Genomic DNA, 22,751 nt, shown 5'->3' with positions numbered 1-22,751 from the left:
AAATTGGAAAGAATAAATATCAGGGACTTAAGAAGAATATTTGAAAACACAAAGGGCAAAAAAGACTAATAGCCATTTCTTTTTCAGCAGTGCATATTTTCATGGCCAAGAGAAACAGATGCTCAAAAAATATTTGTCTTGTTCCCACTTCCCATCTTTTTTTTTTTCTTCTACATAATTTCTCAGATAATTCAAAATTCACCTATTTATTCTGAAAATCCTTGCAAAAAGTTCCCACCACCAATTTTTTCTTCTCCAGACCTTTCCATTCATCAGTTTGCAATTCTCTCTTTTAAGTCGAAACCTCTGCATAAGGTAACCATAAGTCCAGTTTCTAGTTCAATAGCTATCTTTAAAAAGCTCTTCTTTTTTAATTACTTTTTGGGGGAAAATTTTGCTTATAGAAAAAAAAAGTCAGTTTGAAGAAGAAAAAAAAAACCCCACTTTTTCAAAGGTTGATACAGTCAAAAAGTTGTTCTTTTTAAGGTCGATTTTTGCCCTTTAAAGAATTTTTTTTGGGGTGTAAAACTTTCTTTTTTTTCTATGTTGAGTTGATGATCATGCTAATAATAGAGCTAGTACGGTCTGATTGATGAAAAAGGTGATTAAATGAGAGTTTTTTGAAGTAATTTTCAGCTGTTTTTGTTGGTAATAGAATGAAAATTTTGATTCTTTTGAACCAAACAATCTTGCATGCCTTTAAATTTTCAGTTTTGGGTTAAAAGAATTTAAAAAGAAAAATTGTTAATTTGCCCCATTTTTTTAGCCATAAAATTGTGCGTTGGTTTGATTAATTGAGTTTTGTATCATTGGACAGTAAAGGTGAAGGCTTTGTGCTGTGTGGAAATGGCGACTGGAGCTGTACCAGCTTCTTTTCCAGGTTTGAAGAGCAGGGACTCAAGCTTAGGATTTGCAAAAAGTGTGGATTTTGTGAGAGTTTGTGATTTTAAGAGAACTAAGTCTGGTAGAACCAGAATCTCAGTGATTAGGAATCAGAATCCCGGTCCGGATATTGCTGAACTTCAGCCTGCATCAGAAGGGAGTCCTCTGTTAGGTAGAAAGCTCAAACAAAGGAAAAGTAAACAAAAGAAATTGAATTTTGGATTTGTATGCTATTTCTTGAATTTTGTGTTGATCTTTAGATAAACTAATGTGATAAACTTAGTTGAAAAGAGGGTCTTTCCGAATCATGATGAATTCAGCCTAGTTTCCCATATCATTTAGCTATACCAAGTGCAAGTTAATTTTCATTTTTCAGTTAAGCTAAGTACTTGTTTGATTCAACTTGGTTTATTGGGATTCAGTGTTCCGGTTACTTCTATGTCCATTTGTTTACTAAGGAACCTCCTATGAGTTAAGGTGACGGTATCAGTTCCATTTTCTCTGATTAATTGTTTTAATTTAGTTCCCAGGCAAAAGTATTGTGAATCCTTAAACAAAACTGTCAGGAGAAAAACACGGACAGTAATGGTTGGAAATGTGGCTCTTGGTAGCGAGCATCCTATAAGGATTCAAACAATGACTACAACTGACACAAAGGATGTTGCTGGAACAGTGGAGCAGGTATCAACTTCTCCCATGTGCTTAAGCTTTATTCTGTTCAAATAATGGGTTTGGGCTCTCTTCCTGCATTGTCTGGTCATAAGGACCGGCAAGGTACATGAATATCTAGTGCATGTTCAGATGCGTAGAATGTGATGTTGTTTTTTTTCTTAAGGTATCCCAATGTTTACATCTCCTAACCAATGTTATAATTGTATTAGTCTTTGGAGTTTTTAGAGGAGCTCTAAGCTTTTAGTTGATAACTAATGTTCTAACATGTGTACAATGATGCTATGAATTAGTCTTATGAAATTAGCTACTGCTTCTTTTCATAGGTAATGAGAATAGCAGACAAGGGAGCGGATATTGTCCGGATAACTGTTCAAGGGAAGAGAGAGGCAGATGCATGTTTTGAAATAAAAAACTCTTTGGTACAGAAAAAGTACGTCTGATTCTTTATAGGAACTATTTAGCACTTGAATTTTCAGTCACATATGTAATATGTAAATTAATCATGTCACTAACTTTTTATTAGTGCAGTTATAATATTCCTCTGGTGGCAGATATCCATTTTGCTCCTTCAGTTGCATTGAGAGTTGCTGAGTGCTTTGACAAAATTCGAGTCAACCCAGGAAATTTTGGTAAGTGATTTGCTGTATGTTCATTTGTGTTTTTAGATTTTGATTTCAGCTATTCTGAATCCAAAAAGGTGGTTAATTGCAGCTGATAGACGGGCTCAGTTTGAGCAAATAGAATATACAGATGAGGAATATCAGAAAGAACTTGAGCATATTGAGGAGGTGAAACCACTCTTCTTTTAGATTTCAATCATGCATTATCCAGCAGGATTTGGGTGAAGCTTATTAAGACCAATAGTATCTAACATCTCGCAGTCAGATTCTTTATGCACGTATCAGTTTCATTATGCATATTGATTTTTCCCAACAATGTACTACAACAGGTTTTTACTCCATTGGTTGAAAAATGTAAGAAGTATGGAAGGGCGATGCGTATTGGCACCAACCATGGGAGCCTTTCTGACCGTATAATGAGCTACTATGGGGATTCTCCTAGGGGAATGGTGAACATATATCTTCTCTTACTGCCTAACAGTTTTCAAGTGCATTTTCTCTTCCTATGCATCCCATTAATTGGTTTTTGTCAAACAGGTGGAATCTGCATTTGAGTTTGCTAGGATATGCAGAAAGTTAGACTACCATAACTTTGTCTTTTCAATGAAAGCGAGCAATCCAGTTGTCATGGTCCAGGCTTACCGTCTGCTTGTGGCTGAAATGTATGTTCATGGATGGGATTATCCGTTACACTTGGGAGTCACCGAAGCTGGAGAAGGTGAGGATGGGAGGATGAAATCTGCAATTGGCATTGGGACCCTCCTTCAGGTACCTCCATGATATAAATAGCATAATCAGTAGAAGCAATGACCATTCAAAGTTTTCTTGCCATGGTCACACAATGCTCCACATCTATGGTAATTTCAAAAATGTATTTGACAACTCTGGCTCATTTGTTGATAACAAGTTTCCGAATTGAAAAAAAAAAATCTGATTATGGGGTTCTATGAGCCAGAAACTGCAAGTTCGTAAAAATTGGCAGGGAATTGGTCAAATTGGTTTCCCTTATGTGTAATTTCTCTTAAAAGTTTGTAGCCATAAATTACATATGCAAAATATGTAATAACCAGAGTGCTTTGGAACTCTACTGACTTGCAGGATGGTTTAGGTGACACAATCAGGGTTTCACTTACAGAGCCTCCAGAGGAGGAGATAGATCCCTGCAGAAGGATGGCTAACCTTGGTGTGAGAGCTGCTCAACTCCAGCAAGGGGTGGTAGGATTCTACAACTTTAAGGAATTAGACAACATGTTTCACACTTCAATTCTGTCATTTTGAGAACCTTTTCTATCTCAAACTCAAATTTTCGTCAGGCACCATTCGAGGAAAAGCACAGACATTACTTTGATTTCCAGCGTCGATCTGGTCAATTGCCAACACAAAAGGAGGTTAGCCATAAATGTCTCAGTAACATAGTGTTAGTTGTACCTGTGCCCTGTACTATTTTAAATGGAGAATTTTTTTTTTTTTTAGGGTGAAGAGGTGGATTATAGAGGTGTTTTGCATCGTGATGGCTCTGTTCTTATGTCCGTTTCCTTGGATCAGTTGAAGGTAACTTCTAGACTTCCTTGATTTCTTTGGTGAGATGGGTAAAATTTTATTAATTCCTTCCTCACCTCTGCAGGCCCCGGAACTCTTGTACAGGTCACTTGCAGCAAAGCTGGTTGTTGGCATGCCATTTAAGGTCTACTCTTGGTTCATTTACTCATATAAATTTGGCTACATTATATTGGCTTTCATCACAGTTGAATTGTCATATGTTGAGGTAGGACTTGGCAACAGTGGACTCAATCATATTGAGGGAGCTTCCACCAGTAGATGACAGTGAGGCTGTAAGAATCCGACTTCTTTTGCTTAGTTTCCTTGGGGAAAGAAGTCTCTGACTCCCTCCCTCATGCTCATCTCTTGTCCTTTCTGTATCTCTCTTCACCGCAAAAATGGAAATGATTGGTACTGTTCCTTGTGTTATAACCAGCGGCTGGCTCTTAAAAGGTTGATAGACATAAGCATGGGGGTCATAACTCCTTTATCAGAGCAGCTAACAAAGCCATTGCCTAATGCTATGGCTCTGGTAAACCTCAAGGAACTATCAACTGGAGCTTACAAACTTTTGCCGGAAGGTGCTGCAGCTTATTTTTAATATTGAATTCTTAACATATGGATGGTTATCCTTGTTTATTCTTCTTTGCTCATATGATATCAATTCGTTACCTTGCAGGTACACGCTTGGTTGTATCTCTACGTGGTGATGAGCCCTATGAAGAGCTGGAAATCCTCAAAGACATTGATGCTACAATGCTTCTTCATAGTATACCTTACAATGAAGATAAAATTGGGAGAGTGCATGCAGCAAGGAGGTAATATGCTAATGACTTGAATTTGCTATCTCTCATAAGATCAAAGGTGTTAAGTGGCTAGTTGAAGGTCAAGGTCGAGTGATTCATAAACTAAGGGAGTTAGGTGGCTTGTTCAAAGTCAATCTGTTAATTCATTGCGGAATTACCGGTAAAAGACATTTGTTGGGTGTCATGTTTTGCTAGTTGGAAGAGAGCTTGACTCAAGCCACTTTGAAATAAAAATTTATATGATGACAAGGGCATAATAAGCACATTTGCTCGCATTAATCATGAAATAGATAGAGTAATTTTCTCATGCAATTATCTGCCATTGCCTCTCTTATGACCCATAACAAGTATCATTAAGCATGCCAACTGAAGTCCGAATCCAGATCTGGTTGCTGAGACCAATACATGATTAAATGTGACCAAGGAAGCAAGTTACGAGCAGGGATGGCAACGGGTCGGGTCGGGGCGGGTTTTTGCTCGCCCCGAACCCGACCCGATTTTAAATATACAATACCCGTACCCGTACCCGACCCGAAAATTTTTTTATTTTTAATACCCGAACCCGACCCGACCCGACAGTGTATAAAATCAAATCCGACCCGACCCGACCCGAAATTAATAAAATATTATTTTAAATATAAATATAAAATTAAATATATATAAAAATATATATAATTAAATGTAAAATTTAAAAAATAATTAAAAAAATAAATTTTTTATATATATCGGGTCGGGTAGGGTCGGGTTTGCTTAAAACCCGACCCCGACCCGACCCCGAAATTTTTTTGACTCTACCCGACCCTACCCGACCCGATACCCGATTTTCAAAAAAAAAAAACCGACCCTAAGGGGTCGGGTCGGGTCGAAACCCGACGGGTTCGGGTGATTTTGCCCACCCTAGTTACGAGTTGTCTCTCTCTATTTTGGTTATGCTTGTTTTATCATTTCACTTTCTCTACTTGTACAGTTTTGCCACCCATTGCCTACCATTCTTGGTCTCTGATATTTGAACATTATGCTGCCACAGGTTATTTGAGTGTTTGTCAGAGAATGCTCTGAATGTCCCTGTAATCCACCATGTTCAGTTTCCAAACGGGATTCACAGGTACCTAAAAGCCCCATGGTGCTTTTTGATTGAGGTGCAAGGTATGATTAGTTTTGGTTTATAATATTTTTCTCAACACGCAGGGATGACTTGGTGATTAATGCTGGCACCAATGCCGGAGCCCTTCTGGTGGACGGACTTGGAGATGGTGTCTTGTTAGAAGCCCCCGACCAAGATTTTGATTTCCTCAGAAATACTTCTTTCAACTTACTACAGGGTTGTAGAATGAGGAATACCAAGACAGTATGAATCTTATCTTTGAAGGGAAAAAAAAAGTGAACTTCAAAATATTGCAAAGCAGCAACAATCTTCAGAGTTATTTCTAACTTGTGTGAAATTCTGGTCGCAGGAGTATGTTTCATGCCCGTCTTGTGGCAGAACTTTATTTGACCTCCAAGAAATAAGTGCACAAATACGAGAAAAGACATCACACTTGCCTGGTGTTTCGGTAACTACCTATCTTCTTTGCCCCGTCTGACATTGAATGATACTTGAGTTAATCATTGTTTTATTTTAAATCTCCAGATTAATAATTTAATTTCTTTTCTCTGCCAGATTGCAATTATGGGTTGCATCGTCAACGGTCCAGGGGAAATGGCTGATGCTGATTTTGGATATGTGGGTGGTGCTCCTGGAAAAATTGACCTCTATGTTGGCAAGGTACTATAGCATTTCATTCTTTCAAATCCAATGCATGCAAATAACTGTTTTCCTTGATTAACATATTGTGTACCTAACTGGTATGTGGACTCTCTTTCAGAATGTTGTGAAGCGTGGAATTGCAATGGAGCATGCAACCGATGCTCTGATCCAATTAATAAAAGATCACGGTCGCTGGGTAGACCCTCCTGCCGAAGAATAAGCGTAGTTTGCGGCGCCGGCCAGGGGAATCACATTTCCCATCCTCGTTTACCGGTGGTACTCTCAATATCGCAATCCCACATACAGTGCATCACGGCAGTAGAAGATCATATTGGTAAAGATGAAGGCCTAGCTACACGGAAATTGCATTATGTTGTATAACACATTAATATTTACAAATACAGAGTGAGTTCTACGTAGTATTGTTCCCCTGAACATAAAATATATAGCAAGTATGAAACGACTTCAATTTCAACCACGATGGCTCAATCAATGTATTCGTTCAGCTCAAATTCGTAATGATTTATTGATGACGTTAATCTTAAAAAGAAAGTAAAAGATTTTCTCAGAAAGTTAAAATATTAAAAAAAGAAACATAGAAATAATGAACTTCGAAATCGTCAACTAATCATTACTATAACAAAATAAAATCAAATGCAAGTGATAATAAATTTGAATATAACCTCTTCTAATCATTTTTTTAAAATCTGCAATCGTCTCGTCTTCTTCACAGAATTTCTCTTCTGGCGGCGTTTCCATACTGAGATCTTCTGATATTATCTTGTCTCTTCTTGTAAACCAATCCACCGAAGCCAACCAAACACGCCGCTGCCACCACTGCCACCGCGATTCCCGCCTTTTTCCCTCCGCTCATTCCTCCGTCACCATCGCTTTTCTCTTCGTTACCTTCTGCATTGATGTTGCTGTGGTTGATATCGCTCACATCATCCGGTGAAGGTGCAGGAGAACTCGCCGGTGATGACTTTCCTTGAGCCAGATCTGATGGAGACGGCGCCATTGGCGCCGGAGGCGAAGCGGACGTCACCGGTGAGATTGCTGGTGCAGAGTCTTGAGATCCACTCACCGGAGTAGGAGCTAGTTGCGGTGACGAGTCTGCACCGAATGACGGGGCGGGCGCCGGCGAATCGGCAGCGAAGGTGAGTTCAAGAACTAAGAACAAAACAATAGTAAGAAATCCAAGTTTTTCCATTTCAGTAGATCAGAAAAATGTTCATAAATTTTGGAGATTTGAGAGAAGTAAAGGAAGTTTCAAAATGAATGAGACTTTTGAAGCGGAATTTAAGGGAAAAAAAATTAATAAAAAGGGGTAGATCTAGTGGAACGGAAATTTAGGGGGGGGGGGGTTAAATAATGTACTGTAAACGTCAGACGGACGTAGAGAGAGTAGCAACGGAAACCACCACTGATAAATTTTAAAATTCAGTAAATTGAAAATGAAGAAAAATACGTTAATAAGGTTTTTTTTATATAAGGATTTGATGAGGGAATTAAGGAACTTGACGATTAAGTAAAGGGAGAATATATGAATTTAATAAGAGATCAAAGAAAAGGAAAGTGATTGAATATGCTATTAAGCCATAAGAACAAAAATTGCAAGACGAATGTCATTTTCTTTGATTTTGATTGTGTTTAATTAAAGATGTGATGAGGAAAAAATTTAAAGAAAGTTCTATATGTAAATAGGAAAAAAATAAATTTTAAATTTTAAATTTTTAAATGTCACCCATTGTTATTAATATTGATAAGTATGTATTGATTTTGAAAAAAATTGATACAATGGTAATACTATGTTGTTTTGATTTTTGTGTCGGTTAGATTGATCAATATAAAATTTTAATTTTAATTTTTTTAAATTTTACATTTATTTGATTCATTAATTAATTTTTATTGCTTTTGATTTCATTATTATAATTCAATTTCTAATAATTTTAGGTATTAAAAAATAATGTTTTAATTTTAGTTATTTAAAAAATTAATGATTTAGACCCATTTACCTTACATACGGAAAAAAGTACCCACCGACTCGTTTGGTTTTCCATTTAACTAAAATCCAAGTGCTGTTTTAAGCACAATACTATTGACGAATATAATGCATTCAAGCATTTGACTTGAGGATCGGTATATAATCCATTATTTTTTTAGAGTTCGAAAATTTTTTCCTCAATTCTGGCCCAAAATATTTTTTTTCCTCAAATAATATTATACATATATCAAGATATATAGTTGTAGTGACCAATATCAATGTACTAAAGCTTTAATTAAAAAAAATAAACTTATTAAGTATTTGATACCATATTATGAATATAATTTTAAGTTTTCCAAATAAGTAAAAGTAATTATTAAGTGTATAAATTAGGCAATGCAATCTTTTTTTTAATTATTAATAATCAAGAGTTCAAGATAGTCATGAGCTCGTAGTCATGGGCCAAAATGTACGCGTTAAATTTTTAAGAGGATACTCAGTAGATTCCAAGTCTCATGGCCCATGGCACATGATTTCACATGCCCGGCATCCTCAGACCCCGCCGTATTCCCTTTTGTCATTACTTGTACGCTAAAAGAATTTAGGTCTTACATCAGAAGAAGAAAATTTATTGGGATCTACTTTGTGCACTAACGATTCAAAACCAATGGAAGAAAATTATTTTTAAATGGATCTGAAGTTTAAGGCTAAAAAAAAAATTTAAAATCGATTTAAAATTGTAATAATTAATTCAGTTTGAATTATTTTTTATTTAATTTAAATTAAATTTAATTATTAAATGTATATATTAAATTTAAATCTAATTTTAAATCGAAATATAAAAAATCAAATTAAATTAAATTATTTATTTTTATTAATTTTTATATTTTTTAAAATTTTTATAAAATAAATTTATTTAAATATATTAAAAATTTTATTAAAATAAAATTTAAAAATCAATGAACCTGATAAAATTTAATTTGAATCATACCCGTTTGAAAAAATTATAAATTCAAATTTGAATCAAATTTTAAAAATTTATAATATTATACATTATTTCAAAAACCATACCGAAATTGATCCCAAATGTTATCACCCATACTGAAATCCATACCAACGTAAGACCGAACTGGGGGCAAACTGCCATGATGCCGTGACAGCAAAAGATGGTAACAGATATGGGGTAATAAGGAAGGAGCCATTTATTTTTCAGAATACGTTTCAGAGATACATAGTTGAAACAATGACCAAATGCAAATACACCCTTTTGGTTTCCCTCTTCTTCTCGACAAGAGAAAGGTCTGGGACTAACGTTTGAACGACCATGACAATTTTCGGATTCCTCTTTTCTATTTTGGATCTATCTTATAGCTATTCCCTTTTTCTAACTATTGATAACACATATAAGGCACATTACTTGGGATGTGATTTAAAATCCTCAATTTGAATCCTTCTGATCAGGTCATAACTCATCCTTCAAATCCGCACTGCTGCTCTTGTCACTCTCCTTGGAGTCAGAAGTCTTGGTTTCTTTGGGAGCTGAAACTGGTTTTTGGAGTTTAAAAGGGATTGAAGCATGTTTCTTGAGGAACTTATATAATGCCACTACAGTGCGGTCAGTGTCCACAGTTATCTGCCAATGCGCAGCATGCAATAATTTTCAATATTTTAGAGAGAGAAAACGATATGTCATAGATGGATTGATAGAGGCAGAAGAGAATATAGTACTTACAGGATCAAAACTCTTGTTTCCTGCTGGGAAGAACAGAATCGTGGGGAACCCATCAGACTGCAAAAATAAACAACTTTTTATCATGAAATCCCATTCTCAGCCCGAGTGCAAAATGGCATTTGAATCTTATCCTTTTACTTAAAACAGGTTATTGCTATCTTTCCTTCAGGTAGTGCCAACTTAACAAGTAAATATAAGACAAATCACCCATGAATCTGGTAAGAAGTGCTTCATCGGCGAATCTGGTAAGAAGTGCTTTATCAGTGGGAAGTGCAGATTGATTTAAATTTTACCTTTGCCCTAGGATGTTCATTTGTTGTCCCATCCATTTTGGCAATAACCAGAGAGTCAATTTCTCGAAGATGTTTGGCAAGCTTGTTGTATGTTGGCTCCAATGCTTGGCAATGGCCACACCAAGGTGCATAGATCTGGTATTTACAGCGTTCAACAGAATAAGCCCATTTAAAAGAAAGATTTAAATGAGTTTTCTTTTTCTCATATTGGGCTACAAGATTACCTCAAGAAGGACATCCTTGGACTCATCTAAAACAATTTCATCAAAGTTATTGCCAACCACTACTTTCACATCCTCGTCATTCTGTGTCAAATAGAATTTTGGGATAAAAAAACAAAAAAAAGAAAGTTAGCTTACAATCAACAATGACAAAGTCAACCACAGGAAAAAGATACTTACAGTTTCAGGAATGGGGTCTGACTTATAGAATGGTTTAAGCTTGTCTTCTAAAAAATCCGCTCCAAAGCCCTACAGAAAGGTAGAACCATAAAATTTAGTCAACCAACCACATTAATGAGAGACTGATAAACATAAAATGGTGAGAGAGAGAGAGAGATACCACCTTAATTTTATCCAATGTCACCTCTCCATCAAAGACAAACTTCCTAGCATCATCATTTCCAGTGTATGCAAGGATCTGTGTGATAAAAGAAAACCATAAATGAACAGTGAACATCAAATTCATTGCCAATAGAGATACAACAAATCTCCCCCTTCCATCCGCATATTCCATCCAAAAAACAATTTTTTTTTTGAGGGGATAAGATAGACTTACTTTGGGACCATCTCCACTGACACCGAAATAATCTGCAACAGGTCTTCCAAAGTCTTCATTATCCACTTGCACATAAACAAAGATAAGCTGCAAGTAAGCATACAAGATACAAATTAGTAACAATTCTTGAAGTCATCATCAACAGGAATAGAGAACTTTTCGGACATGGTATACGTCAACAGTCTATTAAAACCAGCACGTACAATACTAAAGAATACTTTTATTTGATCTATAGAATTGAAGTTACCTTTCCCTTAAAAAGTTTTGCTGCTTCTTGGAATACTGGGCTAACCTTCTCAGAAATGTTTGATGTGGCAAACAACAACAGCTTCATGAAGAAGATTCTTATGTGTCAATAAGACAATCATAAAATTGTTAAAAAGCTCAATTCAAGGCATATGCTGTCCAAAAATTCACAAGTAGGAAGAATCGCAAAATTATAACATGCACACCTGTTTCTTAATTGAGCTTTCAAAAATCGAAGGAGCACTTTCCCTAGTAAATATTGTAACCAAAGGAAGCTTGCTGGAAAATACAAACTCAGATATTGCAGTCTTGACAAACTGACCATCTGCAAGATGAAAAAATTGGATATAAAATACCCCCTAAGAACGCTGAATTAAGATTCCAAACAATATTACATCTGTCTAGAACACTAACCAAAGTGGCTTATTTTTTCAGCCTCCCTTTTAAGTACGACCAAAGCGGGTCGTTTAACTTGAGGATCTATGTGGAAAAGCTTCGCAACATCAGGATTCACAGTTTGATAGAAGCTGACATCATCTTGAAGTCTTGAAGCAGCAGCAAGTTCCTCACTCTCAGAACCCTGTTGTCATTAGAACAGGCCAAATCTGAATTACAACATCATCCTAGAAGGGGGTTTCTTTATATATGTTAAACATCGATGATTGGGTCACGAATATGATGATACAAAGACTCAATAACCTTGTGTGTCTCAAAACTTTGAATCACAATCGAAAGATGTTGATTAAAACAGCAGGGGTATTAAAACTACATCACACCCCAAAAGATAGCAAGCCAAAGGTAAATCATACCACCAAAGAATTCAAGTAGCCCAAGGCAACTTTAGTTTCAGAAGTCAAAATGCGTTCAGCATCCTCCACGGTGGTAATGTTGTATATACCAGGTCCTATCTTCTTCTTAATCCAGGTCACTATCGCCTCCCTGAATTGTCAATGAATAAATCATTAGTCCCTAGCATTGTTTTTCTAAAATTAAACCTTCCATTAAACACAGATAATACGCTAAGAAACGAACCCAGATAAGAAACCAAATAGAAATTTCTAATTTGTGCATTTTGCATGATTAACCAAAACCAAATTAACATCACCAACTCAAGAAGTAACAGATAGTCGAAAACCCAAGATCCTAATTATGTTTTTGTATTCGAAACTTACTTGTTTCTAGCACCGGGATAAGGCTTATGCTCTCCATCAACAAAGAAATAAACAGTAGGGAAACCCTGCACATCATACTCTTGTGCCAGCTCATTCTCCTCCGTGGCATCCACCTTGGCCAACACCACTCCTTCTCCTTTCAACTCCGTCGCCGCCGTCGCATATTCAGGAGCCAACGCCTGGCAATGTCCACACCAAGGCGCGTAAAATTCTACCATCACGAACTTGTTCTTTTCGATGAATTCGCTGAAGTTTCCCTCTTTTAAAACGACGACGTCCTTGTCGTCGACTTTCGGTTCTTTGTACGGATCCGAATCGGAGTCGTCGAAATCTTGGTAGTTTCCGAAGTCGTCGTCGTCTAAGTCGGAGTATTGATCGTCGTTGTCTTCTTCGTTGAAATGGGAGTGGGAAGAAGCTGCGTCGTTTTTGCCTTCCGTTTCTTCGAGGAAGCGGAGATCCTCGTCGTCTTCAGCGTCGTCGTTTTTAGCAGTCTTGGAGAAAGAAGGGGTGAGAGTTGAAAAGAGAAGGAGAGATATGAGGGAGAGAATTAAAAAGCACCGAAACGACGCCATTTCTGCCGCAATGGGGAGTTGAGAAGAGATCGAAGATGTTAGAGAAGCTTGGACAGAGGAGAGATCTGAGTCGGGTTTATAGATTAGTAGGGACAGAAATGGAAAGAAGTCAAAATGAGCAAGAAGTCAGCAACTAAGTGAAAACGACGGTGTTTTATTCTTTCAGTTGGCCTTGATCGTTCTGACAAATCATGTGGATTTCGCTGGATTCTGACTCATATAATAAAAAAATTAAATGAGAGAGTTGTGACAAAATGCTCCATTTAAAAAAAATTAATTAAAAATATAAGTAAAATATATTTAATCTTTTTAATAATCGATAGGTGAAATAAAAAAATTTATTGTCAGTAATCTTCAATTTTTTAATTTAATAATTAAAAAAATTTAAATATATATAAAATAAAAATTCAAACTCTACCATCATCATTTTTTATTTTTTATTTAATAAATAAAAAAATCTATTGCCAGTATATCAAAACAACCTCATTTACATATATTTAGAAGTTATTATATGCTTAATTTAGTGTCATGATCATTCGTTACTTTGCTATATAATTTAGTTAGAGTAACCAAATATCTCTCCCCATTTAGATTTTGATGACAAATTTTAAAGACGTAGTAATATATTTGAAGCGATACTGTAAAAAATTCCCTACAAATTTAAAAAATGAACACGAGATTAAAACAACATCGTAATTTTGGGTTGAAGGTCAACAAGAATTTGGTTCAACATTGAGACATACGATACATGAAAAGAGAACCAAAAGAAATGGTCACAAAAGTCAAGATTCTCAATGTCGAGTTTGTGAAGAACGTAAATATGGGTATTGATTAATGCAATTAGAAATGTCAATGGATTTGGTAATAGTATAATTATGTATGGTTTTAATTTAAATTTATAAAAATGTCTAAATATTATAAATAAAATTTTGAATAAAGTTAACAAAAAATATATATTTAATGAAGTAATGATGCATGTGGAACAAAAGTTGAGCTTTGATTTAAAAAATCTGTTACAAACTGAGTCAAACTTATATGTTTGGGGAAGTGGCCGGACTGATGTATAAGTCTACTTAGAACATTAATTTCTTAATCTTTCTTATAAAGTACTAACATATAAGTTTTTAAAGAATAATACATTTATTATATATTTTTTATTTAAAATTGACCAAATATAAATTTTGATTAAAAATTTAATATTCTATTAATAAATTAAGTAAATTTTTATTAATCTAATTTTTTAGAGTGATCTTCAATCAAATTAAATTTGTAAAAATAAAAAAATTAAAAATTTGAAATAAGTAATCAATTCTCAATGTTTTTGAATTAATTAAAGTTACACTTGATTAATAATTTTATTATTTGTTCTTTACTTTTAGTATTTTTATTTTTTTAAAAATAATAGTAAAAAAATACGCCATAGAAACCGAGGTTTTAATTCGGTTTCTTATGTGACCCATGGCCACAGCCCACTGCACTAGCTCACGGCTCACCCCTCATTTCTCAGTATTTTCATTTTGACCCACCTTCTTTAGCTTTTTTCACCGAAACCCCAATAGAACTTCAAAATCTCATCATTCCCGCACTGTTTTTCCATGAAGTTAAATACACAGTATAAAACCTGTTTCCGAACTTCTCAATCACTTCCTTTTTCTTCCCGACAAAGCCTTAACTTTCTCTGCATCAATTTCCTCTCTCTTCACTTTTGGTAAAATTTTCTAACCTTTTTCTTTATTGTTTTGTCATTTTTTATATAAATTTCTTATATCTGTGGGCGTTTTCGTTGATTTTGACTGTGGGCGACTTTACTCTCTAAAGTTTTTTCTGTTGATCTTCCCTCACCCCGATTCACAATTTGAAACCCTAGTCTGATTTGATTTTTATTCTGGGTTTTTCCTTTTGGTGATGGGTTTTGCTGAATTTTTTTTGAAAGTAGGTTTATGAAGGATTAATTTGCAATAATTATAATAAAGTCTTTGAGGGATGTATAGTAGTGGAAGGGAAATATTTGCTAGATTTATATATATATATATATATATATATATATATTGGTTTATCATACTTCAAACCCTAGTAAACAGAGGAACTGAACTGAAATCTGGGGAACAGTAGGATTAAACAAAGTAAAGGAAGAGGAAAAGATGCATTCTTTTGGGTACAGATTAAATGCTCTGCTAACATTTTCGGTGACGATTCTGGCGCTAATGTGTGCCATCGCGTCTCTCTCCGACAACCTCAACACTCCATCTCCCTCTGCGGAAATCCAGGTCCATCTTTACGCACATACTCATCTTTGGATTGGTGTTTAGATCCATGATTGGTTCTCTTTTTCATAAACCCTTTTTGGATTGTTTCGTTATTTTTTATTTTGTTGGCTGTGACTGTAGATTATGAACATTAATTGGTTCCAGAAGCAGCCACAGGGGAATGATGAGGTAATGTTGTCTCCATTACCTTATCTTTCATTTGGTAATGTTGTTTCCAGTAATTGGTCAAATTGTGTTTAGTCACTGCCTGTTTATGTGTCTTTATTGCGTTGATATCTCCATTATCTTACTCTCCCACCTCCCCCATTCTTTTTAATCTGTTCATTGGGTTCATATTCTCATATTTTTAGCCGTTGTTCGGCTTTTATCCTGGAAGGCTGCGACTGCTGATAGTTTGGTCAATTCTAAGTAAATGCTTTTGACTTTATGTAGGTCAGCCTGACGATGAATATATCAGCTGATTTACAATCATTGTTTACATGGAACACAAAACAGGTTTGCTTCTTCATGGATCTTTATATTTTCGTTTTTTGGATATTCCTACCATTTGCTTCTTCCATTGTATATATTGTTGGTGCATGAGATAATTGAGATAATTCTTTTGATGATGGAGTTTGGGAAAAATTTCATATTTGTAATCGAACAATTCCATTTTTGATAGACTGGTCATATTCTTAGGCTTCCCTTTTCAGTTAGCTGTTCTTTTATCATAATCATCCATCCTTTTGAAGCAGATTTTAAATATCATCACCTTGTTGATCATCACAGGTTTTTATATTTGTAGCAGCAGAGTACGAAACCCCAAAGAATTCCTTGAATCAGGTAAAGATTAAATGCCTCTGGTTATTACCTGTTTGAGTCTCCGACCGATATTACTCTTTTGAGGCTGAGGCTGTTTCTGTTTGGGTCTTGGCAGAAAATACGTCCACTTATTGATTCTTTTTGACATGGTATTTTCTAGGTGTCACTTTGGGATGCTATAATACCTGCCAAAGAGCATGCAAAGTTTTGGATCCATACCTCAAACAAGTATCGTTTTGTTGATCAGGTATACCATTAAGATGAAGTAATTTGTTATTGTTCATCTAGATTTACATAAATTAATTAGGGGTTTCCTGCAAACGAGAATTAATTATCTCTTTTCTTTAATTTTTCCAAATCTAGGGAAACAGTCTCCGGGGCAAAGAATTCAACTTAACATTGCATTGGCATGTGATGCCTAAGACTGGAAAGATGTTTGCTGACAAAATCGTCATGACCGGTTATAATTTGCCAGAGGAATATAGATAAGGTTTTCTTGGGTGTATGTTTTGAGGTTGCTGTAACTTTAGCCTTCTCTATATGCGGATATTTGTAGCTCAGCTGAGTCAGAGGACTTGAGATGTAGCCTCCTCTATATCTGGGAGACATTAATAGCTCAATTGAATTAGAAAGTTTAGTCTAATTCATTTTGCTATATATATATACAATCAATTTGCTTGTGAGAATTTCGTAATTACAATCAATAAATTCAATAAAAGAATGATTACTACAAAGGGAAACATACAATGGCAAGCAGAGCTCATTTGAAGAGCTCGCTTCCAAGTGTTACTGCACCAATCTCCTCAGCTGATTCAAAAATTAAACGGCCAATTTCTTTCTCCTGAATTCGTTCTAGCTCTTCAACGATGCTTTTCATGGATGGTCTTCGGGGACTAATCTCAATACATTGTAATGCTAACTCCACTATCTGTTTTGCACCACGCATTGACCTGTCCCCTAAGGTTTCATCGACAAAATTGACTAGATTGTCGGAATCCTTGGCCTTCAAAACAAAAGAAGAGGTTCTTGTAAGAATGGAAGGTTACTTGTACAATATAAATGCATGACAGTGGTGCTATGATAATCGAGGTGGTGAGATGTAAAAGACCAAACAACGTATTGGAGGAAGATGAACTCTGCAAACCTGCATGATTAACGTTGGTTCTGAGTTTGACTCATCCATCCAAAGTGCTTCACGTCCACTAGTCAACTCCAGTAGGAAGACCCCAAAGCTATACACATCGCTTTGCACTGAAAATTTCTTTGATGCGGACAACCTTCAGATAAAGTGGATGAATTAGACATGCGTAAGGAAGTTTTCAGACTATTTGATCAAGTATGGAATGGGTTTCAAGGAGGGGGATTTGCTTACTCTGGATCAAGAAAGCAGTCAATGGCTGAAGATGATGCGTAAAATTGATCCTCAGACACCAATTTGGACAATCCATAATCAGAAACTTTGGCTGTAAAATTGTCATCTAGAAGAACATTACTACTTCTGAAATGCATGTGCAGGAGAGGAGGAGCCAAACTGTGAAGATATTCAATTCCTGGTCCAAATATAAAGTAGGGTTGAGAAAGCTAATGCCTATAATGTTTTTGTATAAGAAAAAAAAAAAAAGTGGGGTTGGAGCACTAAATTGGTAAACGTACCTTTGGCTGCACCTAGAGCAATCAATAACCTTTGCCGCATGTTTAGTTTTCCAGTTGGTGAACCTTCACTATCTGGAAAAAAGAACAGGGAAAAAGAACCTTAGGATTAGCTTGCATTTTGACATTCGAAATTTGTAAATATATGTAAAAGAAATATTACCATATAGGTGATTTCCAACATTTCCATTAGGAATATAATCATAGACTAGAAACTGCTGGTGACCATCTTCACAATAACCAACAAGCTTGACAAGATGCCTGTGGCTGACTTGAGCTATTTGCTTTACCTGCATGCATTGCACCCAGACCAACATAGTCATGAGCTCTGCCACTGAACTAGTTTTAAGATGCTAAGAAAGGTCATATCTAGGGTCATTTCTTCTCCTATCAGATCTTTGTAATGCTTAAACGAAACTAAACATCATTTAGGCTCTCCAGCATCAGTATGGCATAGATATTTTACCTCACGAAGGAAAACATGAACCGAGGTATTTAAACATCTTTTGATTGCCACAATAGCTCCATCTTGAAGTAGTCCTTTATAGACTAAACCAAATCGACCTTCACCAACGATATTACTTTGACTGAAGTTGTGTGTAGCATGTTCCAGCTCTGACATTGATAGTTGCCTTAGGTTTTGTGTATCATGTGGAGATGGAGCACCAGCATAGTGGGAAGTTTTAATTCCTTCCAGCTCAACTGCTCAGAGAGAAGAGAGAGGGGAAACTCTGTTATTAAAATGTATACCTTATGGTCCAGGAAACCTGAATAATGCATTCACAGTCATCATTCTGAAAAAAGAACGCTAGTTCAAGATCCACTACCACACGACCTGACTGTGAAGATCCTTAAAGGCAGCTATCTGTGGTAAGTGGTAGCATAATTGTAACCAGTAGATCTTCTTGTGTTAAGAAGATAAGCTTACCAGTAGGAGATGGCAGGGAAGATGCTGTATCAGATGTTCTCCTCATGAATCTTTTAACACGCATCAAGCAGATATACACAAGCACCAAAATGATCACCACAAGCAGAGCTGCACTAGCGCCCCCAATTAAGGCAGCAAGTGTCTGTTTTCTTGGTTTCTTATCACCTGCTTGCAAAGGTGTGAGTGTTGGAACACTATTTTCTCCATCCACAGAAGCTGCTGCTACCCTTCTGTGTCTTGATTTAGAGGGCTTCTCTTGAAAGTGAATTGGAGACTTCGAGGAGATGAAATTTGGAGCAAAAGAGAACAATTCAATTAATCTACTTGGAAGAGATATGTGAGAGATTCCAGGAATCCTGTTCAAGAATAGGATCCCAAGATATTATGGCAAGTATTTTTTTTATTGTGGCAAAGAATTGAGGAAACAGCTTGTTATAACTCAAAACAGTCTTTCAGAATCTGAGATGAAATTAAACGTTCTGTCAATGGAGCAGATGGTATAAAAGAAAAGACGGAAATATTAAATTCAAGTCCACCACTAAACTCAGAAATGAGTTATTATAATTGTATCAGATCATGTTTGAAAGACCAAAATGCTGAAACATGGCTACCGCCATCAAAATGGATTCAGGTGTTCAACAAGGAAGCACCAAAGAAAAAAATTTTCATGTAGCTAGCTACTGAAGAAGGCACTAACTTGGCTCTTATTGAGACTTAGAAGAGAAGTTTGAAGTCCAAACAAATGGAAGACATCAGTGATATAATTCACCAGGTCATGCTAATACGCATGTTGAGATTTTCAGGTCTTTTATTAGAATGTTTCAATCAATATGTATAGTTAATTTATAAGTATGCAGACATGAAAGCATTTCCATAAAAATAAACACAACTATTTTGGACAGACAACCAACACATTTAGAGGATTTTCTCCAGTACTAAAGTTCTGTGCTTGCTTGATACCTGGTGCCTGATCCTGTGATCATGTAAATGTCGGTTCTTGTTGTTTGCACAATACACGGTAAGACAGTGTCATATTAAGTGCTCTATTCTAACTGTTCTGATAGATTAGGATATCAATATATTATTAAAGTGAAGAGAACTGCATAAAAATCCAACCATGCATGTGTCAGAGTGGGCATGTGTATGTCTAAGCAGGAAACAAAGAAGGAGCTTACCAGGAAACAACATCCGCATCTTCTGTTTGATAACAATTGACATATGCCCATTGCCTCAAGCTGGGGAACCTTCCAAATCTACTGTTGGTTAGCTGAGGAGTGCAAACTGTGCTCTTGCAAATCAGTAAAGCTTCAGCTGCAGCAAACAAACAATATGGTCGAAACAAAGATAATGTCAAGAATGAATCGAGGGACTCTGGTATATTCATTCCGAAAATCAAATTCCAATCATGACATTTAGAGGGTGTAAGTGGATTAGGCAATAATCCAAGAATCATTGATTATTTCCTTGAACAGAGAAATTATAGCAAATGAATGGTTTGGAGGTTCTAATCTCTTGGCTACAGTTTCAAATTTATGGTACGTAAGAAATTGCTATTCTGAAACAAAACAAAGAAAGCTTACTGTAGAGCTTGGGACTTGGACGGTTGGGTTGCAATAGTTGAATCAGTAAAAGCAGTGGCAGCCGATGCCACCAGAACAAGCGCATCGTCAATAAGCCTCACTCCATTGGAGCCTCCATTGACCAAACATTTTCTGGGCACTCTAAACAGAATCACATCAATTTCTCAAAAGCACTCCCTCATTCCTTGAATAGTCACCACCAATGTGCCAAATACATAAAGCCTATTGTCACTTGTATCAGTTAAGGATTTACAATTACATCATTGAGAATAAAACATTTTCTGGATAACAAGAGTCTTGAGTAACTACGCAACAACCCTTAAAAAATGACCCTTTCTTATCACAAAATTGTAGAAAAGGACAGATAAACCTTCATCAAAAGTAACCAAATAGATAAAGGCCATTCACAAGAAAATGAACAGGCTCGTTGGAAAGGAAGGGAGAAAGCTTCAGCAAGAGTAAATAAATTAGAGGAATCTGCATGATGACAAGAGGAATGGTTATGGTACTCATGTAGCACAAATTTCTATGTTACTTTCTGGTAATTCAAACTTTGTATATCAGTGAGCTGGATGGGTACTAGAAAAACTTTGCATCAAAAATGTCTGATTGAACAATAATGCTTCTCTTTACTGAAAATTCCAGCTAAGCTAGTAAAAAGAACAGTTAAAAAAATTTCTGTCTGTATTGAAGTGGACAGATATAGTTGTCTCTGGTTTTCGTTCACTGGCCAGCAATGTTCATGTCTGTAAATCTCCACTTGGCATGACAAATCCTAAAAGATTCCCTGAGAGAATCTAATAAAGTGGTCAACTGTCAGGCAAGAAAAATGATTGCCAGACCATCCACAGAAATTTTATATAACCCATTAACCCGTATACTGATCTCTCATGCTACATAATCTAATAAACTTCCAGGCTCCACCTAAATCTTCAAAAGATTTATGTGTTTTGTTTGAATAAAACAATACAATTCGGTAAAAGTATAGCCGTACAGGATATAGACAAAAAGCGACACGTATGATTCTCAACATTATGTGGATAAAGAAAACGAAAAGCCTTTTGCTTTTCCACTTTTAACCAGGGAATTAAAAATCAATGAACTGATCCAGGACAAAGCAAGAGTAACAAAAAAAGTGCACCAAGGTGAAGTCACCATTGACAGAATGTCTATACCAATAACGCAAAGTACCCAGCAAGAGCAGAAGCAAAAACAATTATAGAATACGTACCATTAAAGCTGGCGATGCCCTGCAGACAGAGTCATCAAGTCAAGAACAAAAGCTGTGTTTTTCCTTGGCTGAGCAGAGCCAACTTTTTACAGTTGCCAGAACCAGAGGCCTTCTTTTGTAGGTATGCAACTATGCATTAAAGAATGGTAGACTTCCAATTAGCAGCAAGGGATAGAAGCAAGCCATATAATTAATTTCCACATCCAAATCTTTCTAAGTAGGACCGGATGTTCCTATGAGGCAAAAGCAACAGTTGACCTACTTCCAAAGGCAGTTAATTTTCTTGGCTTTTCCCATAGAAATGGTCAATGGTTACATATAACAACCGATATACATTTCACTTCAAGTTAATCTCTTTTTCATGTGCATTTTCACTTTTTTCCCTCAAATATTTTAACACTGAAACCGAATTATATTTTGTCCGTGTCCATGGGAGGAACATGGGAAAGATGTTGTAAAACTTGTCCATATGTTGGAAGGGTCGGGTACCCTACACACTACAGTTAGAGTGGATACGAAAATTGCAAACTAATTTGGTCCCCTTGGGGTTTAGATGATAAGTCCCAATCAGGAAGAGTTTGGGACACATGGTTGCAATGAGCAGGGAATAAGAGACGGACCATTTTTCAATTGTTGCAGCTTCTTGCATTGCATTGCAGGTATAGCATCTGAGACAATCACGTGAGGGAAAATGTGATGAGGGGCACTGACAGCCACTCACATGCAAGCACACACCGTCTTTGCCATTACGTTTCCTTTTATTAGGGGTTCCATTTCCCATATAAAACTCGACGACCCTTTTCCAATTTTAAACATTGCCACTACCCATCAGCCACCAGCCCATGGATTCATTCAAGCAAGTGCAGTAAGTACCATTCTATTTAATGAAAAAATATCCAAATTGAACACCCTTTTCCAAAGAAATGGATCAAACTTGATTAATACATAGTTATTTGGGTGAATTCGCAGTTAATTTTGGACTTTTTTTTTTTTATAAAAAAACATTCAAAAATAAATAAATTATTTAATCTCTCAAATCAGAATAAAATGTATTATATCCACAATTTAAAACAAATAATTATAAATTTATATTCGAAATGACCCCACAAATAACCTAATCAATTGAACCAACCACTTAATAATTTCATACTTAAACAACTTCAAACATATCAAAAAAAAAAAGAAACCTGAAATGAACTTAATGGGCCCCTAAATGGGGGGAAATGGGCCTCAGTGTTTTTCATTTCAGGCT

At 36.0% G+C, this 22,751-nt stretch overlaps 5 protein-coding genes across 13 annotated transcripts; 2 read left to right on the top strand and 3 right to left on the bottom strand.

Annotated features, from left to right (window-relative positions):
- The first annotated feature begins 236 nt into the window (after positions 1–236).
- HDS (4-hydroxy-3-methylbut-2-enyl diphosphate synthase) lies at positions 237–6,741 on the top strand. Of its 5 annotated transcripts, none has more exons than XM_022875466.2 (20): positions 237–315; positions 823–1,054; positions 1,406–1,563; positions 1,878–1,984; positions 2,083–2,183; positions 2,266–2,342; positions 2,504–2,623; positions 2,712–2,942; positions 3,273–3,389; positions 3,488–3,562; positions 3,648–3,725; positions 3,799–3,858; positions 3,944–4,006; positions 4,150–4,294; positions 4,393–4,531; positions 5,547–5,624; positions 5,708–5,867; positions 5,974–6,072; positions 6,180–6,284; positions 6,385–6,741. In XM_022875466.2, the coding sequence occupies exons 2-20, from the start codon at positions 847–849 to the stop codon at positions 6,484–6,486; spliced, it is 2,223 nt and encodes a 740-aa protein (XP_022731201.2). In that variant the 5' UTR covers positions 237–315; positions 823–846; the 3' UTR covers positions 6,487–6,741. The 5 variants fall into 5 exon arrangements, with proteins under 5 accessions (XP_022731201.2, XP_022731204.2, XP_089617934.1 ...); XM_022875469.2 differs by having other exon boundaries at positions 818–1,054; XM_089761808.1 differs by having other exon boundaries at positions 237–486; positions 818–1,054.
- A 75-nt stretch (positions 6,742–6,816) lies between these two features.
- LOC111285845 (uncharacterized) lies at positions 6,817–7,715 on the bottom strand. Its single transcript, XM_022875477.2, has one exon. The coding sequence runs from the start codon at positions 7,474–7,476 to the stop codon at positions 6,994–6,996; it is 483 nt and encodes a 160-aa protein (XP_022731212.1). The 5' UTR covers positions 7,477–7,715; the 3' UTR covers positions 6,817–6,993.
- A 1,714-nt stretch (positions 7,716–9,429) lies between these two features.
- LOC111285843 (protein disulfide isomerase-like 1-4) lies at positions 9,430–13,096 on the bottom strand. The gene is made up of 12 exons (XM_022875473.2): positions 12,471–13,096; positions 12,108–12,237; positions 11,713–11,878; positions 11,505–11,623; positions 11,300–11,380; positions 11,053–11,139; positions 10,840–10,914; positions 10,677–10,745; positions 10,500–10,580; positions 10,276–10,410; positions 9,983–10,039; positions 9,430–9,883 (listed from the first exon to the last, which is right to left on the bottom strand). Exons 1-12 carry the CDS (start codon positions 13,040–13,042, stop codon positions 9,713–9,715), a joined length of 1,743 nt encoding a protein of 580 aa, XP_022731208.2. The 5' UTR covers positions 13,043–13,096; the 3' UTR covers positions 9,430–9,712.
- Positions 13,097–14,628: 1,532 nt separating this feature from the next.
- LOC111285844 (signal peptidase complex subunit 3B-like) lies at positions 14,629–16,844 on the top strand. Of its 2 annotated transcripts, none has more exons than XM_022875474.2 (7): positions 14,629–14,750; positions 15,152–15,309; positions 15,430–15,477; positions 15,742–15,804; positions 16,078–16,131; positions 16,271–16,357; positions 16,474–16,844. In XM_022875474.2, exons 2-7 carry the CDS (start codon positions 15,184–15,186, stop codon positions 16,597–16,599), a joined length of 504 nt encoding a protein of 167 aa, XP_022731209.1. In that variant the 5' UTR covers positions 14,629–14,750; positions 15,152–15,183; the 3' UTR covers positions 16,600–16,844. The 2 variants fall into 2 exon arrangements, with proteins under 2 accessions (XP_022731209.1, XP_022731210.1); XM_022875475.2 differs by having other exon boundaries at positions 14,649–14,750; positions 15,155–15,309.
- LOC111285846 (putative serine/threonine-protein kinase PBL28) lies at positions 16,747–20,823 on the bottom strand. Of its 4 annotated transcripts, none has more exons than XM_089761805.1 (9): positions 20,269–20,823; positions 19,864–19,999; positions 18,689–19,044; positions 18,227–18,462; positions 17,924–18,050; positions 17,764–17,835; positions 17,483–17,660; positions 17,255–17,387; positions 16,747–17,113 (listed from the first exon to the last, which is right to left on the bottom strand). In XM_089761805.1, the coding sequence occupies exons 1-9, from the start codon at positions 20,351–20,353 to the stop codon at positions 16,871–16,873; spliced, it is 1,566 nt and encodes a 521-aa protein (XP_089617931.1). In that variant the 5' UTR covers positions 20,354–20,823; the 3' UTR covers positions 16,747–16,870. The 4 variants fall into 4 exon arrangements, with proteins under 4 accessions (XP_089617931.1, XP_089617932.1, XP_089617930.1 ...); XM_089761806.1 differs by having other exon boundaries at positions 16,789–17,113; positions 18,689–18,962; positions 20,269–20,406; XM_089761804.1 differs by lacking the exon at positions 20,269–20,823 and having other exon boundaries at positions 16,789–17,113; positions 19,864–20,246.
- Between the last annotated feature and the right edge of the window lie 1,928 nt (positions 20,824–22,751).

Source organism: Durio zibethinus, chromosome 6 (genome assembly GCF_047325235.1).
Source record: "Durio zibethinus cultivar Kanyao isolate XHJ-2024 chromosome 6, ASM4732523v1, whole genome shotgun sequence".
Lineage (NCBI taxonomy): Eukaryota > Viridiplantae > Streptophyta > Magnoliopsida > Malvales > Malvaceae > Durio > Durio zibethinus.
The sequence above is the reverse complement of the archived record's forward strand: the minus strand, read 5'-3'. Positions and strand labels throughout refer to the sequence as shown.

Coding starts and splice junctions, on each gene's coding strand:
- HDS (XM_089761807.1), top strand. Junction 3,726..3,798: donor TTTCCTTGGATCAGTTGAAG/GTAACTTCTAGA, acceptor TCACCTCTGCAG/GCCCCGGAACTCTTGTACAG. Junction 5,868..5,973: donor GAATGAGGAATACCAAGACA/GTATGAATCTTA, acceptor TTCTGGTCGCAG/GAGTATGTTTCATGCCCGTC.
- LOC111285845 (XM_022875477.2), bottom strand. CDS start 7,476: ATGGAAAAACTTGGATTTCTTACTATTGTTTTGTTCTTAGTTCTTGAA.
- LOC111285843 (XM_022875473.2), bottom strand. CDS start 13,042: ATGGCGTCGTTTCGGTGCTTTTTAATTCTCTCCCTCATATCTCTCCTT. Junction 12,238..12,470: donor TATCCCGGTGCTAGAAACAA/GTAAGTTTCGAA, acceptor TTGACAATTCAG/GGAGGCGATAGTGACCTGGA. Junction 9,884..9,982: donor GAAACAAGAGTTTTGATCCT/GTAAGTACTATA, acceptor GCGCATTGGCAG/ATAACTGTGGACACTGACCG.
- LOC111285844 (XM_022875474.2), top strand. CDS start 15,184: ATGCATTCTTTTGGGTACAGATTAAATGCTCTGCTAACATTTTCGGTG. Junction 15,478..15,741: donor AGCCACAGGGGAATGATGAG/GTAATGTTGTCT, acceptor GACTTTATGTAG/GTCAGCCTGACGATGAATAT. Junction 16,132..16,270: donor CAAAGAATTCCTTGAATCAG/GTAAAGATTAAA, acceptor GGTATTTTCTAG/GTGTCACTTTGGGATGCTAT.
- LOC111285846 (XM_089761804.1), bottom strand. CDS start 20,141: ATGATTCTTGGATTATTGCCTAATCCACTTACACCCTCTAAATGTCAT. Junction 18,463..18,688: donor TTCCCTGCCATCTCCTACTG/GTAAGCTTATCT, acceptor CTCTCTGAGCAG/TTGAGCTGGAAGGAATTAAA. Junction 17,388..17,482: donor GACTGCTTTCTTGATCCAGA/GTAAGCAAATCC, acceptor CTTTATCTGAAG/GTTGTCCGCATCAAAGAAAT.